The sequence below is a fragment of the Aquarana catesbeiana genome, linkage group LG05, assembly GCF_042186555.1.
Source record: "Aquarana catesbeiana isolate 2022-GZ linkage group LG05, ASM4218655v1, whole genome shotgun sequence".
In the NCBI taxonomy this organism is placed as follows: Eukaryota; Metazoa; Chordata; class Amphibia; order Anura; family Ranidae; genus Aquarana; species Aquarana catesbeiana.
The window spans coordinates 374,332,046-374,350,162 of record NC_133328.1 but is presented as its reverse complement, the minus strand read 5'-3'; the positions used below and the strand labels follow the sequence as shown (position 1 = coordinate 374,350,162).

The 18,117-nt window shown below is 43.5% G+C and overlaps 1 protein-coding gene across 4 annotated transcripts in view; it reads left to right on the top strand.

The window, feature by feature from the left end:
• Positions 1–18,117, top strand: part of ECI2 (enoyl-CoA delta isomerase 2) — a 116,704-nt gene that overhangs the window by 60,556 nt on the left and 38,031 nt on the right. For all 4 annotated transcript variants that reach the window (XM_073630988.1, XM_073630991.1, XM_073630990.1 and 1 more), the window contains 2 exons: positions 7,826–8,005; positions 17,123–17,192. In XM_073630988.1, coding sequence (XP_073487089.1) covers positions 7,826–8,005; positions 17,123–17,192 — 250 coding nt within the window. The remainder of the gene's footprint in view (positions 1–7,825; positions 8,006–17,122; positions 17,193–18,117) is intronic.

Sequence of the window (18,117 nt, the reverse complement as noted above, 5' to 3'; positions counted from 1 at the left end):
TGTCTTTTCATGGCCGAATTGAATGGTACCCGGGCCTCGTGTCCAAAGAAACGAGGTTTTACCCGTAATGCTTCTCTTTTTAGAGAGCTGGACCACGCAGATCAGAAAATGGCTTTAAACTTCCTAATTTCTGGCGAGGTGCTTTACGGTCCCAGAACTGTTGGATCCCCCTACTGATGGGGGGCCCCAGTCTCTGACGGTTTTTTTTCAAACGGAGCCCACCGTGAGAGGTGAAGATTGGGTCTGTGTAAACAGCACCCTGCGGCTGGATAAGGTAAGAGGAGATTTCACAGAATTTTTGAGTTCTAGTGGCTTTTCTCCTTTAAGGTAAATGCATGCTATGCCTATTGTGACCACCGGGGGCTGCCAAGAGCACAAACCTACACATGCTGACTCTGTCTCAGGTGTTGTAATCGCTGTTTATGTCCCAGCGTCTCAAGCAGGCTGCAAGCAGGTAAGGTGGAAAGGGGGATTTCTCATGTTTGAATGTTCCCCCCCAGGCTAGAGAGGGGCCACAGGGGTCTAGAAAGTGGTTATACCACCCGGGCTCTGCGGCCTAATGGCCACCATCTCTCAAGATAACCGTTCAGGCAGATCTTGTTACCAGCCTCCCTCCCTCCCTCCCCCCCCCCCATCCCCAGCCTTTCTCCGGAAGCATGACAGGAGAGTCGGCAGCGCGGGAAGCGCTAGTTTTTTTCAAAACTCAAGGGGGGGGGGCGGTAGAGGAGGGGGCGGGATGTCAGCACAGAGTGCTTAGACTCCCACTCAGGCCAGCTGCAGGCTATTAAAGGCACTCTGTACAGGTGCACTCAGCCTTCTGAGAGACACAGAGCTGACGGTCGCATGAAAGGTGGGACACAGGCATTCTCCTAGGCAGCATTTACTGAAGTAACACCAGACTGAGCATTGGGTAGCAAGGCTTTTAGCCAGACTACATCGCTCAGCGGGCAGTGTTCATTTGTATACCTCACACCTTGTTGCTTTGCACTATGGGTAGAAGAGGTTCAAGCACCCCAGGAACCAGAGACACTAGGGGATCTCGTTCAGGTTCTGAGGGCCCCCTGTCGGCAGCATCCTCCCCCCCTAAAGATGGGCCAGGGAGAGCCATCGGGGTCAGGGGCTACACCTGCTTCTGGCACTTCAGCCCCTGTATATATTACACAAGAGGTTTTTTCCTCAACCATTAATGGTCTAGAGGAAAGATTAATGGCCGTGATTGCGTCTTCACTCAGTGGAAGAAAACGCACTAGGCTTTCCTCTGTTCCCCAAGACCCTCAGACAGAGGAGCTCTGGGATAAAGGAGATGAATCCCTTTCAGAGGATCGGGATGGGATGGATGATTCCTCTTCGGAGGATTCAGGTGGAGAGGGACCCTCTGCGACTTCCCAAGAGGAGAAAGTCTTAGTGCAGATCCTCACTGGATTGGTCCGCTCCACATTTAAGTTGCCCATACCTGAAACTGCTAAAGAATCCTCTTCTGCTTTGGGGTCACTGAAACCTTTCCAAGCAGCACATGCTTTTCCTGTTCATACTTTACTTGAAAAGCTTATTTATTCTGAGTGGGATCACCCAGACAAACGTTTTTTTCCGCCGAGAAAGTTTTCAACACTTTATCCGATGGAAGAAAAGTTTATTAAAATGTGGGGAATACCGGCTATTGATGCCGCCATTTTCTCCGTAAATAATAGCCTGACTTGTCCTGTAGACAATGCTCAGATGCTCAGGGATCCTGTAGATCAGTGGTGTCCAAACTATGGCCCTCCAGTTGTTAAGGAACTACAACTCCCATCATGCCTAGTCATGTCTGTGAATGTCAGAGTTTTACAATGCCTCATGGGAAGTGTAGTTCCGCAACAGCTGGAGGGCCGTAGTTTGGACACCCCTGCTGTAGATAAAAGGATGGAATCCCTATTGAAGGATGTTTTCTCCTTAGCAGGATCAGTGGCCCAACCTGCAGTAGCAGCGATTGGAGTCTGTCAATACTTAAGAGACCATGTTAAGCAGGTCATCAAAGTATTACCTGAACAGCAGGCCCAGGGGTTTGCTAACCTTCCAGCGGCCTTATGCTTTGTGGTTGACGCCATTAGAGATTCTATCGTGCAAACCTCCCGTCTTTCACTGGGGTTGGTGCATATACGTAGAATCCTATGGTTGAAAAATTGGTCAGCCGAAGCACCATGTAAGAAGCTACTGGCTGGGTTTCCATTTCGTGGTGCAAGGTTGTTTGGAGAGGACTTGGATAACTATATCAAGAGAATCTCTTGTGGGAAAAGCACTCTCTTACCTGTCAAGAAGAAGAGTAAGCGTCCCTCTTTCAAACGGACTCTTTCCCCAGCGCCGGGGGCTTCAGCCTCCAGGCAGTCTCGACGGCCGCCTCCATCGGGGTCCAGAGACAAGAGTCAACCCCAGGGACAAAAGAAGTCCTGGGGAAAGAAGCCTACTAGGCAAAACACTAAGACCTCTGCATGAGGGGGCGCCCCCGCTCACTCGAGTGGGGGGGAAGACTGCGACAGTTCTCAGAGCTCTGGCAGGAGGACTTCCAGGACAGATGGGTAATCTCCACGGTAACCTTAGGGTACAAGCTGGAGTTTCAGGAATTCCCCTCTCCTCGGTTCCTCAGATCAAATGTTCCCAGAGACCCAGAGAAGAAGCAGTCGCTCCTTCTAGCGTTAGAGCGACTTTTGTCGCAGGAGGTCATTATGATAGTTCCCGCAAAGGACCAGGGATTGGGCTTCTATTCCAACCTTTTTACGGTCCAAAAGCCAAATGGGGATGTCAGGCCCATTCTGGACTTAAGGGATCTGAACCGATTCCTAAGGATTCAATCCTTCCGCATGGAATCAATTCGAACAGTAGTTCCCACCCTGCAAGGAGGAGAATTTCTGGCATCAATAGACATCAGAGATGCATATCTGCATGTGCCCATTTTTCCTGCTCATCAGAAGTTTCTGCGCTTCGAGGTAGGAGGGCGCCATTTCCAGTTTGTGGCTCTGCCTTTCGGGATAGCCACTGCACCTCGAGTGTTCACAAAGATCTTGGCTCCTCCTCTGGCCAGATTAAGGGCTCAGGGTATAGCTGTCATAGCATACCTAGACGACCTGCTCTTGATAGACCGGTCGGTAGCCTCTTTGAAGGGAAACTTGAGGACCACGGTCAGGTATCTAGAACACCTGGGTTGGATCCTCAACTTAGAAAAGTCTTTCCTAAAACCAGTAAGAAAACTGGAGTATTTAGGTCTGATTATAGATACAAGCCAGGAGAAAATATTTCTACCCCAGGCAAAGATCACTGCTTTGAGAGAGCTGATTCTGACAGTAAGGACCAAGAAGGGTCCCTCAGTCCGCCTTTGTATGAGGCTACTAGGGAAGATGGTGTCTTCATTCGAAGCAGTTCCCTATGCCCAGTTTCACTCAAGAATGCTGCAACACAGTATTCTGTCGACCTGGAACAAGAAGGTTCAGGCATTAGACTTTCCGATGCACCTGTCGCATGCGGTGCGTCAGAGCCTCAATTGGTGGCTCATACCCGAAAACCTGCAGAAGGGGAAATCCTTTCTACCGGTTACCTGGACGGTGGTAACAACAGATGCCAATCTGTCAGGTTGGGGAGCAGTTCTGGAACAGGCTGCGGTCCAGGGGGTATGGTCCAAGACAGAGAGGACCTTACCCATCAACATTCTGGAGATCCGGGCAATACATCTAGCTCTAAAAGCCTGGACTATCAGGCTACAGGGTTGTCCGGTCAGGATCGAGTCCGACGATGCCACAGCAGTGGCTTATGTCAATCATCAGGGAGGCACCCGGAGCCGAGCTGCTCAAAAAGAGGTGAACCAGATCTTAGTCTGGGCAGAGATGCATGTGCCATGCATATCGGCAGTTTTCATCCCGGGAATAGAAAATTGGCAGGCGGACTATCTAAGTCGCCAGCAGTTACTTCCAGGAGAATGGTCTCTGCATCCCGACGTCTTTTGGGCCATATGCCAAAGATGGGGGGTTCCAGATGTAGATCTCTTTGCATCCCGATTCAACAAAAAGATAGACAGATTTGTGGCAAGGACAAAAGATCCTCTTGCATGCGGGACGGATGCGTTGGTGATTCCGTGGCATCGGTTCTCACCGATTTACGCATTCCCGCCTATTCTGCTACTACCACGACTCCTTCGCAGGATCAGGCAGGAAAGGAAGTCGGTACTTCTGGTGGCCCCCGCTTGGCCCAGAAGGACTTGGTATGCAGAAATAGTAAGGATGACGGTGGGTTCCCCGTGGACCCTACCGGTACGCCCAGACCTGTTATCTCAAGGTCCAGTGTTCCATCCTGCCTTACAAACGCTAAATTTGACGGTTTGGCTATTGAGACCCACGTTCTGAAGAGTCGTGGGCTCTCAGGTCCTGTCATATCTACCTTGATTAATGCAAGGAAGCCAGCTTCCAGGATGATTTATCATAGAGTCTGGAAGGCTTATATAACCTGGTGTGAATCCAGAGGTTGGCATCCCAGGAAATATGTCATAGGTAGAATCCTTGATTTTCTACAGATGGGATTAGAGATGAAGCTGGCCTTGAGTACCATCAAGGGCCAGGTTTCTGCTTTATCAGTATTATTTCAGCGGCCACTTGCTTCGCATTCTTTGGTCCGAAACTTTATGCAGGGGGTGATGCGTCTTAATCCTCCGGTTAAAGCGCCCCTAAACCCCTGGGACTTGAATTTGGTCCTGGCTGTGTTACAGAAACAGCCTTTTGAACCAATAAGTCAGATTCCTTTGGTCTTGTTGACAAGGAAATTAATTTTTCTGGTGGCCATCTCTTCTGCTAGAAGAGTATCAGAATTAGCAGCTCTTTCCTGTAAGGAGCCTTATTTGATTATACACAAGGATAGAGTGGTACTACGCCCTCATCCTAGTTTTTTACCGAAGGTGGTTTCTGATTTTCATTTAAACCAAGACATTGTTCTACCTTCCTTTTTTCCAGATCCCTGTTCTCCGGAAGAGAGATCTCTACATTCGTTGGATGTAGTAAGAGCAGTTAAGGCCTATCTAGGGGCAACTACTCAGATCCGCAAGACGGATGTTTTGTTTGTGCTGCCAGAGGGTCCCAATAGAGGACAGGCAGCGTCAAAAGCTACCATTTCTAAATGGATTCGACAGTTGATCATTCAAGCTTACGGTTTGAAACAGAAGATTCCTCCGTTTCAGATCAGGGCACATTCCACAAGGGCTATTGGTGCTTCTTGGGCAGTGCATCACCGGGCCTCTATGGCTCAAATCTGCAAGGCCGCAACCTGGTCTTCAGTTCATACATTCACCAGATTCTATCAGGTGGATGTGAGAAGGCATGAGGATATCGCCTTTGGGCGTAGTGTGCTGCAGGCAGCGGTACAGGGTCCTCAGGTCTGATTGCACCCTACTTGGTCGTGGTTTCCCCCCCCTCAGGTAGCATTGCTCTGGGACATCCCATCAGTAATTACTGTGGCTCTGTGTCCTGTGATGTTCGAGAAAGAAAATAGGATATTTTAAAACAGCTTACCTGTAAAATCCTTTTCTTTCGAAGGACATCACGGGACACAGAGGTCCCGCCCCTCTTCTAATACACTATATTGCTTGGCTACAAAACTGAGGTATCCCTGCAAGGGGGAGGGATTATATAGGGCGTTGAACTTCCTGATAGGGTGTGCCAGTGTCCAATCACCAGTGATACCTATATAACCCATCAGTAATTACTGTGGCTCTGTGTCCCGTGATGTCCTTCGAAAGAAAAGGATTTTACAGGTAAGCTGTTTTAAAAATCCTATTATTTGGTGGTAACTTATTGCTGTCTCAAGTTGAAAATGCTAACAAGGTCGGCCATGAAACCCCCTACATAGTAAACCCATTTCAGCTCTTACATCTGTAAAGCCCTGTGAGCCAGACCAATTGTTGCGTTTCTGCTGTGGGCCTGTTTATTCTATAATATCCTTGTTACCTAGGATAACAGTGATAAGATGTATAGCTATACTGTAATATATCTACTCTGTATGTATGGAAACCTACTTTTTTAAATTAACACTGATCTAAATAAAGAAAAATTCAAGTTTTGTAAAAAAAAAAAAAAAAAAAATTCTATGGCCTGCATAAAAAAGATAAAATCACTTTTTTTGCAAAACAATATCAGAGAAAAGCGTTGATTATTAAAAAAAAAAAAAATGGAATTATCAAGTTCAATGTGTATTTTATACTTGCTGAAAATGTTCTTGGACTGACAAAAAGAAAAGCAATGCAGCCACCACTTTTAGGGACCAGTAACCTGCAATATGTTAAATATAATAATGCTTTGTTCTTGGGTTTATATAGTCTTTTAACTGTTGCCATATACAGATCGAAGCTAATAGCTTTGACCTGCAGATAAATCGAACAGAGTATATACGTACAAATGTAACAATGTTACTTTGTATCTTGTATCAGAACAATGTGTATAAACACTGTGTCATATGGTCCAGGTCTTGTTTTGTTTTTTGTTTTTTATACAGCAGTGGTAGTAATAGCTGCTGTAGTTGCATAGCAATGGCTGGCTGTCATTTTGACAGTTGGAAATTTCCGGCAAATGCATGCTCCGTTTTCACAACTGGTCAAAATGCATTTAGCTTTTACTGTCAAGCTTATACATTTAAGCGCTTGCCGACAGCCGCATGTACATTTACATTGGCAGAATGGCACAGCTGCGCAAATGGGTGTACCTGTACGTCCCTTTGAATTTGCCGGCACTCACACGCCCCCGCCGTGTGCTCCGTGAGCGTGCCTGCAGACTCTATGTCTGCGATCGTCTCACGGAGAGGCAGAACGGGGACATGCCTATGTAAACAAAGCATTTCCCGTTCTGCCTTGTGACAGTACAGAGATCTGCTGCTCCCCGTCATCGGGAGCAGTGATCACTGTTGTGTCACTTGTAGCCCAGCCCCCCCATAGTTAGAATCACTCCCTAGGACACACTTAACCCCTTCATCGCCCCCTAGTGGTTAACCTCTTCCCTGCCAGTGTCATTTTATACAGTAAGCAGTGCATTTTTGTAGCACTGATCGCTGTATAAATGACAATGGTCCCAAAATAGTGTCAAAAAGTGTCCGATTTGTCCGCCATAATGTCGCAGTCACGATAAAAATTGCAGATCGCCACCATTACTAATGAAAAAATAATAATAATAAAAATGACATAAAACTATCCTCTATTTTGTAGACGCAAACCAATCAATATACGCTTATTGCGATTTTTTTTTTTTTTTTTACCAAAAATATGTAGAATACATATATTTTTGGGGGATATTTATTATAGCAAAAGTAAAAAAATATAGTTTTTTTTCAAAATTGTCACTCTTTTTTTTTGTTTATAGAGCAAAAAATAAAAACTGCAGGGGTGATCAAATACCACCAAAAGAAAGCTCTATTTATGAGAAAAAAAAGGACATCAATTTTGTTTGGGTACAACATCGCACGACCGCGCAATTGTCAGTTAAAGCGACGCAGTGCCGAATCGCAAAAACAAAATGGCCCGGTCATTCAGCAGCCAAATCTTCTGGGGCTGAAGTGGTTAATGGACTTGCAGCAGAAACACAGTGATGACAAAGGGACTGGGGGAGGGAGGGCCGCGGGTACCCCTGGAAGTTTGTGAGACTGTAAAACTATTGGAGCTGTCAATTTTCTGTCAGAACAGCAGTGCTGATATCTTTGATAGCAAGCTCAAAACGCTGCAGAAGAGAACTACTAAAAGTACATTACTTAGCAGTTCTGGTTATTTGTAGTACGATGCCATGAAATAAGCTCCTTTTCTTTCTTTATTTTTTTATGTGTATGTTTTCAGGAAAAAGCCAGACAGTCTTACATAGAACTTGTTTCTGGTTTGATCTCCACGGAATCTCCTACCAAACAATCAACATCAAGTGCTGACCAGAAATATGAGACTTTAGAGGTGTTTTCTCAAGATAATATAACAAAGATATTCCTGAACAGACCAGAAAAGAAAAATGCAATCACCTTGCAGGTAATACCTATGATAAAAAAGCTAGGTAAAGGCCTTAAAATTAATGTAATTAATATTAGTAGTTTTCACAGCTGTTACAATAAAGACAATCAGTCCTGTCTTGTAAGGTTTTGAGTTAAAAGTGAAAAATGGTACTTCATAGTAATGTTAAGCAATTAAATTTTGAAAAAAAAATGAGTGGACAGAGCGTTTACAATGATAAGTTACATATTTCATTACCTAATTTATTTCCCTTTAAATTATTGGCCCAAGAGCATAGTTATTAGTGATTATACAGAATTACATGGATGCATAAAAGCACATTGCGACAGACTGAAATATATGGCAATTAAAGAGTCCAAGGTAACCTCCTGTTTTTTTCTTTTTCTTTTTTTTTTTTTTTTTTTTTTTGCCACTTCAGTCGACCCTTTTCGAGGGGCTTAAATCAACTTTGCAGTTCATTTTTCTTTGGTCTCCCTCTCAGTGTCTCATCATTGTAGCACAATACCATATCAAAAAAAATTATATATTACATAGCACACCCCAGAGAAATTAAAACGGACCCGGGAACCTTATCATATCTCCTCTCGTCTTATTTTCTCTTCCCTCCCTCTCCCACCCTCCTTACCCCAGCACACCCCTATCCCCCTCTCTCCAAGGTCATTTCCTCTTCTACTCTCCTTCTCTAATCTAAGGCTTTCAGTTCTTTAGCATAACTCCAGGATTTTTTAAATTTTTTCCAACATTCCCAAGCATCCAAGTTCCCACTGCTTACTTCATCTATAGTATTCGCCAGGGTCTCCATGTTATATGATTCCTCTACTGCATCAATCCACTCCCATGTCTCTGGGCTCTCCCTCCTCTGCCAGCTCTTCGGTCTCTTTGCTGCGTTTAAAAGGTGAGGGACCAGTGACCGCCTATATTTATTTATGTCTCCTTCTCCACCATGAAACAACACCACCCAATGGTCTTCTACCACCTCTATTTCAGTAATTTTCTTGATTAGAGCGAGAATCTTCTTCCAGAAAATTTTTATTTTAGGGCAATTCCACCAAAGGTGGCCCATTGTTCCTACTTCTTGGCAGCCTCGCCAGCAGAGTGCCGAACTATTTTTCTGGTATTTGCTTATTATATCTGGTGTCGCATAGCTTCTACATATACATTTATAGTTAATTTCTGCTGTTCGTGAGTCTATTGCCGAGTTAAAGATCATTTTCAAAATTTTACTAATTGTGTTTTTATCTTTCTTTGTGCCCAATTCCCTCTCCCATTTCCCAATGAATGGCGGTATCTCCAATTTTTCTGTCATCAAGATTTTATATAGTTTGGAGATTATAATTCTCAGGTCTTCTATGTCACATAACCTTTCCATCTCTGTTAATTCTTCCCCCGACCTAATGGGATGTGGTAATTTGCTCACAAAATGGTTCAATTGTAGGTACCGCCACTCATCCATCCCCCGTGCCACCATCCCGTGTCTAAGTTGTTGAAGTGTCATCATTTTACCTTCTTTAATTATTTCTCTTAATTGTGTTATCCCCCAAAATACCTCCTTTCCTCCTACATTTTCTGTTCCCGGTGCAAAAAATTGATTATCTTTCAGTGCAAGTAAAGGTGAATTATATTTCCCATTCACTTTCTTATAAATCCCATCCCAAATTTTAAAGACATTTCGTGTAATTACGTGAGTGTTGTTATCTAAAGTTCTAAAGTGTGGAGGATTCCAAATGATACTTCCCAATTGTGCTTTACTAAGAGTTTTCTCTATTTTCACCCACCTTTTTTCATTTTCTCTCTTTGCCCAGTCAACCAATCTTGACAGAACTATGGTCTTATAATAGTTCTGGAAATCTGGCACGGCCAGGCCACCATTTATTTTCCTTTGTTTTAAAATCTGGAAGGAAACTCTCGGTCTTCTATTTTTCCATATAAAATTCATTATTATCTTTTTTAGCTTTCTTAGGTAGTATAGGGGGAGTGCCACTGGAATCATCTGAAATTGATATATAATTTTAGGAAGCAGGACCATTTTGATGACATTGATGCGGCCTATCCATGAGAGGGGCCTACTGGCAAATCTTTTACTGTCGGATCTAACTTCATCAAGTAGGGGAAGATAATTTTATGTTATATATCTTCTCTATTGAGTTTGCTAGCTTAATTCCCAAGTACCTTAGTCCACCTAAAGCTGAACTCTTTGTTCACGTTCTTTACTTCTGCCTTGCTTAGGTTGATGTTTAATATTTCCGACTTTGCTAAATTTATTTGGAAGTTAGATACCTCTCCATATTTTATCAGGGCTTTTACTAGCTTGAGCATGGAAGTCACTGGGTCCGTTATATAGAACCGCACGTCATCAGCAAATGCTGCGATTTTATGTTCGTCCTCTCCCACCGTAATACCTCTTATGTCGGGGTCTCTACGTATTGTTGCCAGGAGCAGTTCCAGGGTCAGAACAAAGAGCAATGGGGACAAGGGGCACCCCTGTCTCGTGCCATTTTTCATCTCAAAAGGTTGAGACATTAACCCATTAACTCTTATTGCTGCAGTAGGGTGATGGTATAGAGTTTTAATTCCTTGGATCATTTTGGGTCCTAATCCCATTGTCTCCAGGGTCTGTATCATGAACCTCCAGTCTACTCTGTCAAAGGCCTTTTCGGCATCAATTGACAGAAGTAGCCTTGGGGGTCCACTCTCCTTTATCTTTTGCAACAGGAGTAGCGTTTTAATCCCATTGTCTCTCCCTTCTCTTTTAGGCATGAACCCCACCTGGTCTGGGTTAACCAAGGAGTTCATTAGCTCCTTTAGCCTCTTTGCCAGAACTTTTGCATATAATTTTGTATCAGTGTTAAGCAGAGATATAGGGCGGTAGCTTGAACATAGCATTTTCTCCTTGCCCTCCTTCAGTATGATTGTAATGGAAGGCTTCCTTACTCATCTCGTAGCTATCTCCCAGCCCATTCATGTAGTGACACAACCTTGGGACTAATATCTCTTTAAATTTTTTGTAATAAAACAGTGTGAACCCATCCGGGCCAGGACTTTTTCCGGGGGCCGCTCCTGATAGTGCCTTTCTTATTTCCTCTTCAGAAATTGGCGCTTCCAAGAGTTCCCTGGCCGAGTCTGTAATCCTAGGGAGCATAGCTTTCTTCAAATAGTTATTGTTTCTCTCCCTCCTATTATTTAACTGGGTGTCTTGTTTGCTAACTGAATATAACTCCTGGTAATAGTTCTTAAAAATATCCGCTACCTTTCTAGATGAATATTCTATATGACCATCTTTAGTCTGGATTTTCTCTATAAAATTTCTAGCTTTCTTCTTTTGTACCATTCTCGCCAGATGTTTACTTGGTTTATTACCCCATCGGTATCTTTCCCTTACGATCCTACTGTATGTTATTCTTGATTTCTGCTCCATTGCCGTTTTCAACTCTCCCCTTTTAATTACCACCTGTTGGTATATCTCCCGGGAGAGCTGGCCCAGTAGTTTTTTATGTTCTTGTTCCACCCTAGCTAAATCCGCCATTAGTGTTTGGATTTTCTCTCGTCTCTCTTTTCTTCGTCGCCCCCATCTCTATTAGGACCCCTCTTATGTAGGCCTTATGAGCCTCCCATAAGGTGGACCCCGATACTTCCCCTGTATCATTTACTGAGAAATAATTCTCCAATTCCTTTCTAATTCTGTCATACCCCACCTCCTCCCAAATCAATTCCTCATTTAGGCGCCACTGTCCTGAATAGCCCGGTTATCCGCCTATTGTCATTTCCATAGTCAGGAGTGCATGGTCTGAAAAAGTCACATTTCCTATCTTAGAGTCCAAAACCTCATCTATATCCCTATGTTCCACAAATCCGTAGTCAATCCGAGAGTAGGACCCGTGCACAGGGGAGTAAAACGTGTAATCCCGTTTTCCTGGGTGTTGAACTCTCCATATATCTACCAACTGAAAGAGGAATAGTTTTTGCTTTACCTCCTTCAATTGTATGTTGTTCATCCCCTGAACTCGGGCCGTACTGTTTAATCCTGGGTCCATACAGAAGTTAAGATCTCCCATGAATATCAAATGTCCTTTCCTAAACTCCCTTAATTTTCCCAAGATGTTCACAAAATATTTCATCAAATTTTTATTAGGTGCGTAGATATTAGCCAGTGTGTACTCCCCCTCATACAGTCTACCCCTAAGAAATAGGTATCTACCTTCCGGGTCTACCAATCTGTCCTCCAGCACAAACCTTGTTCTTTTTGCGAACCCAATGGCTACACCCCGAGCTCTATTTGAAATGGTATCTCCTTGGTACCAAATCGGATATTCACTTGAAAACAATCTTAGTTTAGACTCATGTGAAATATGTGTTTCCTGGAGAAAGACCACTTCAGGCCCTAATAATTTGAGCTCATTAAAAATATTTCGTCTTTTATTGGTCATGCTTAGGCCTCTGATGTTATACGTTGTAAATGTTATTGTGGTCATTGCTATCCTTCTACACTCCTATATGTAGCCCTTTTCCTTTGACCTTGGAGAGATTCCACACTTTCTTAATGTTGTGGGTGGGATGTCTCCCCTCCCTTTCCCCCCTCTCCTCCCTCCACCCCCTTCCCCCCATTTGGTCTCTGCTGGACCCTTAGACCCTTGAGGGTCACATACATCGTGGCCCTCTCTTGGTCTCCACCTCCAAAGGTGGAGCTCTCGGTGTGCCCCCCCGGCCCCCGCCCCCGTTTCCACGGTGACCGGGTGGGTCGGCCGTCCCCTGGTAGCGCTTCTATCTTTACGATTTTCTTCTCATTCTGCTATCCCTTCCTCTCCCCACTTCCCCCCCACCCAGGACCCTCCCTGCCCCCATGGCATTTTACACAAGCCCCGCTCCTAGATCTACCCACTGTTCATTGGACCAGTCCGACAGCGGGGGGACCTGCAAGCTTAGTTTCCCGCAAAATTCCTCTAATTCTCCCGGGAATCTCAGCCTGGCTGTTTTACCATCTTTACTTCCTAGCAGGCAGGCCGGGAATCCCCATGAATATTTTACATTTTGTTTTACCATTTCTTCCAAGAGGGGCTTAAGGTGGCGTCTTCTCGTCAATGTGTCTTTAGCTAAATCCACTACTTGGATCCTTGCCCCCTCAAATTGAAGCGGGGGTTTTTCCTCCTAATTTTACCCATATGTTTTCCTTGTCCTCGTAAAATCTGAACCTTACTATTATGTCTCGACTTCTTTCCATTCGCATCGTGTCAAATCTTCCTATCCGGTGTACTAAGTATAAAATTGATGCGCTTTAAATAAATAGTGCACAATATGCTCACGTGTCAGTGATGTAACGCGTGGGAGGAGCTTAGGACGTTCAGTGCTGCAATACACCTGAAGGTTAACAGCAGCTGTTTCTCTATGGGAAACCTCGTCCACAGCGGCTGACTGCAATCTGCTTATTTTGCTTCTAATAGACCGGGAGTGTGTGAGTGTATCTCTTGTCCCTGTTTTGCTTATGTACTATCTAGTAAGTTCACTGCACAATGATCTATTTTTTTTGTTTGCTTTGCATAAAACCTTTATCCTGAGAGCCGAATCACCAGCAGTGTAATTGCTGAAGTGGGATGCAAGAAAAACTAAATATCCTGGTACAAACGATCTAACCCAGTGAGTCAATCAATCTGGATTAAGGGAAGGAACTGTTTAAATTTTTTTTTTTTTTTTACTTTCTCCCACTATTTATCTCTGCCTGGACATTGTACTCAGAGTGTCATTATTATTTTATTTATACTCACCGTCACATCACCAATTTGAAGATTTATTTTGGCAATTTTAACACATGTATTAGCACCATAATTATTAATTTATTTTATTCACATGTATGCATTTTTTATTCCTGGATTTAAGCTTAGTCGCAGCAGCATATTGTGCACTATTTATTTAAAGCGCATCAATTTTATACTTAGTACTATTTGTTTGGTTATCTGATCACCCTATATTGATAGCAGCTTTAATTTACTGATTTTTTCATAGCACTAACTATATTGGTATATATATATTTTTAAGCACAATTTATTTATATCACACATATCTGTCCACATCAGCGCTTGGTTTTTATTCATTTTTTATCATTTTTTAGCATTTCCTATCCGGTGTACCCGCTCAATTTTTGGGAAATCTTCTCCTCCCAATTCCAGGAGGAGGCTGAAGATTGCCGCTATGGTCTTCCTCAAATCTTCTCCCCTCATTTCCGGAACCCCTCGGATTCTCAGATTTTGTCTACGATTGCTATTTTCTTGGTCTTCTAACCTATAGCAGATTTTTATTTGGTTTTGTTGGATAATTTTAACTTGTTCTTTTAATTCAGATAGTTCCCGCTCCTGTTTGTCCATTATGTCTTCTGTTCTCTCGTCTCTGGCCAGTAGATTTCCTAGGTCTGTCCTCAACATACTTATCTCCGATTTAATTGAGGTTTCCAGTGTCTTAAACATTTCTGAAATTTCATTTTTCGAGGGAAATTGTGTCTCCTGCCTATGTTCTTCCAGTCTGGTTGTTTCGAGAACATTCTCGGTTGATGACTCATCTCTAGAATGGTCGGGGGTCTGATTCCCCCTTCCCATTCGAACCCTTCTTTTTATCTGCCATGGCTGGCTTTAGGGACTCCAGATGGGTGCTCCCCGGGCTCCCCCCTCGGACCAGGTATTGCTTGATTGTGCTCCCTGTAGTGTTATCTTTTGGTGTCTTGGGTGCCCCCCCCTTCCCAGCTTTGGACGCAGCTCTACTCATAATGATTTCCGTGACCTGGGACTAGTAATTTTTTATCGCTAAGGCTTAGGGGAGTACGTGTCTTTAAAAGTTCGTAAGTTTTTAGCTTATTTGATGTTCTCAGAACTGTTCACTTTAATGCACCATTGTCCCCTACTACCTTTATGGGTAACTTAATTCCAGGATGTAATTCACCAATTCTATTCCCCCTTATTACTGTCACGCTTCTTGTTCCTCTGTAGTGCACTGCTTCTGACCTGTTTTCCTGGTAAGAGGCTAAAATGGGTGTCTTGCTTTCATGCTCTGTTGTATAGGAAAAGACTCTCGCTGTCACTCCCAGCTTCACCTCTTTACCTTTCTATTAACACTTTAATGCTCCACAATTCCCACCAAAAATTATTGCCGGTAAAGCGTTATTACAACAGATATTGCGAGTATTGCCAGTATAGCAGTATTGTACCTTCCACCGAGAGTCTTCCCTTTTGCGGGAGAGTCCTTGTTCCTCTCTTACCTTTATGGCTGGAAGCAGATAACAGCCCTTACCACGGACCCTCCACTGTAGCGCCGTTGCCTTCCGGTGTAGCTATCAGGTCTCCACTCCGGGCGGACATCGAGTCCCTGTGTGCTGCTGGCTCCACTATATGGCTCTACAGGATGAGGCGTTCCCGGTGGGAGCTTCACTGACTCGCTGCCTGAGCCCGGGGGGGGGGGAGAGGGTGTAGGGGATGCCAAGGGGCGGCCGAGATCACTGCTCCGTTAGTCCCGCTGAATGCCCCGTACTAGACTCAGTTCACATCGGGCTCCGGGGTGTCTGTTGGCATCAGTGGTCTCGCAGCCCGGCTCTCCTCTTCTCCTTAACCGCCGCCATCCACTAGCCTGTCTGCACGAGAGACCGCCAGGTCGCCGGCCGGCCGACACACCTCAAGCTCCTCCCTTCCCGTCCGACGTCTTGCATCATGACCCTACCCTCACTCATCCCCCTCAGAACATTATTTCTTAGACATGTTTGACACACAGGGCATTTTTAATATGTACTGATGTATTTCGTATTCAATGGCAGCTTTGGGCCTTTACGTGGGTCACATACATAGATCATGATTGAATATAATGCTTTTTAATATAGGGATGTTTGTCTGCTAGGTTCTTTGAGTCTATTAAGTGTGGGGTTTCAAACCTTGAAGGTTCATCTATGTTAAATCCTACAATTTCCAAAGGACAGTGGCTTAAAGGAGAAGTGCAGCCAAAGCTCGTTTTGGCTGTACTTCTGTGGATCACAAGAGTGCAGATTATTTTGCACTCCTGTGAACCATTTTCAGCAGATGTCAGCAGACAGCAGGCTTCAGCTTCTTATAGAAGATGTTTGGGGCAGCACAAATAAAATGCTTTTGAACAGTGCATCACCAAATATACCCTGTCTGCCCTTAGTAGATGTCCTGCTTGTTTTTTTCTTTTAAGGGATAAGCCAGGGCACACTCGCCACCAAGTAAGGGGGCACACTGCTCGCAGATGTAAGGCAGGCAATACACTGACCACAATGTCAGGGGACACACTGAGCACCAGTGTATGGGGGGGGGGGGGGGGGGATTGCTGAGCACTGACCACCAATATAAAGGTGCATGCTGAGAATTCTTGCCAATCAAGGGAACGCACTGACCACCAGTGTAGGGAGACATTCTGAGTAAAGGCAGCACACTGGCCAACAACATAAAGGCACGCTTGCTCCTGACCACTAGACTTTGCAAGCGCTGCTCTGCAATTACATAGTCGTAGCCCCTGCACAACAAAGTTTCCCCACACATGTGCAATGTCCCATCCGTCATGCCAAAGAGGTAATAATGGTAGATACTGGTGGGGCTGGATGGTGGCTGTCTCCTATAGCTGCCTGTCATTCCCAGTGAAACATCTGTTTATATAAGACTAACCTAACTTTTATGGATACTGTTACATTTGGACCATTGTTTATCGGGCTTATTTAATGTACAGCCCATGAAGCAAGGTGCCAACTGTATTAATCTATAGAAATTAATGATTCTACTAAAGATACACCCCTCCCTATAAGATGGCTGCAGATTGGTTGCTGCAGATAGTGAGCGTTACATGTAATGCTTACCGTTCTTTATTGACTAAAGCTTGTAAAATGTATAAAGTTTAAACATTACATTGTGGTTATGCTGGATCTTCCAATCTCAGTTCTCACTACTTTCAGGATTTAGTTTTTGTCAGCGCATATGAAATTCCATCTTATATTTCATAAATGTGCTGACTGCACCAAGACCCAACCCATGTCCCTGATTTGTCATGGTCCATGCAGAATAAATGGACCACCATTTCACCACACAACTATCTCATCATATATGATACATCATATATGTTCAGTTTTTAATGATGGTTTCTGTTATTTTTTTACAGATGTATAAAGAAATTGGTCTGGCCTTAGATGAAGCTGCAAAAGATGACTCTGTTATTACAGTCTTGAGTGGTACTTTTTTTTTTTTTTCATTGAAGTTTTACATATTCATACTACATACATTTCAGTTTGCTGACTATTGTGCTACACATTTTATACATACATAATAAAATTAGACTGTTCAGTTTGGATTTTAAAATGAAAATATTCTCATACTGTGTTTTTACATACTCCATTGGTTGTGGTTCATATGCATATAGGCTGGATTGGTGAATTCCTTGCTTCCAAATGTAGAATTTTCATCCCCCTTTCTTTTTTTTTTTTTTTTTTTTTTTTTTTCTTTTTTTTTTTTTTTCTCTTGCTTTCCCAAACTATGGCCTCAGTCTGAAGTTTCATGCAGACAAACTAAGGCTTCATGTAAACCTTAGGCTTCATGTACACGGGACGTTGTTCAACCTCTCCTGAACTATTTAACTTGACAGCTAGAAATCGGCGTCTAAAAAACGGCCGTTTAGCCGCATTTACATGCCGCGTTTAGCCGCATTTGCGTCTAGAGCCATTTGTAAAAAACTAAACGCGTTTGTATCACTTTCTGTCCTTGCAGAGAGAGGAAATTTTTTTTTTTTAAATAAAATAGGGTTAGTGTTTTTGGGTCAAGGTCAGGGTCAGTATTTTTTGGACAGAATTTTTTGTTTTGTTTTGTTTTGTTTTTAATTAGTGTCAGTGTCGGTACATTTGAGGTAGGATTAAAAAAAAAATGCAAAATGCAACAACTTACAAGCACATATGTGGTATCCCTGGGATCATCAGTAGCAGAATTTTTTTTTATTTGTTGGGTTCTTCTTTGGTGGCAGGTTATGGTGGTAGCAAGAAATGTACACCTAAATTTAAACAAAAATGATTTCTTCCTTTTTTTTATTTATATTTTTTTATACTATTTTGGGCCAGTGTTCCTTTTGATCATAATAAAAAATAAAAAAATCCAGGAGATCTCCAT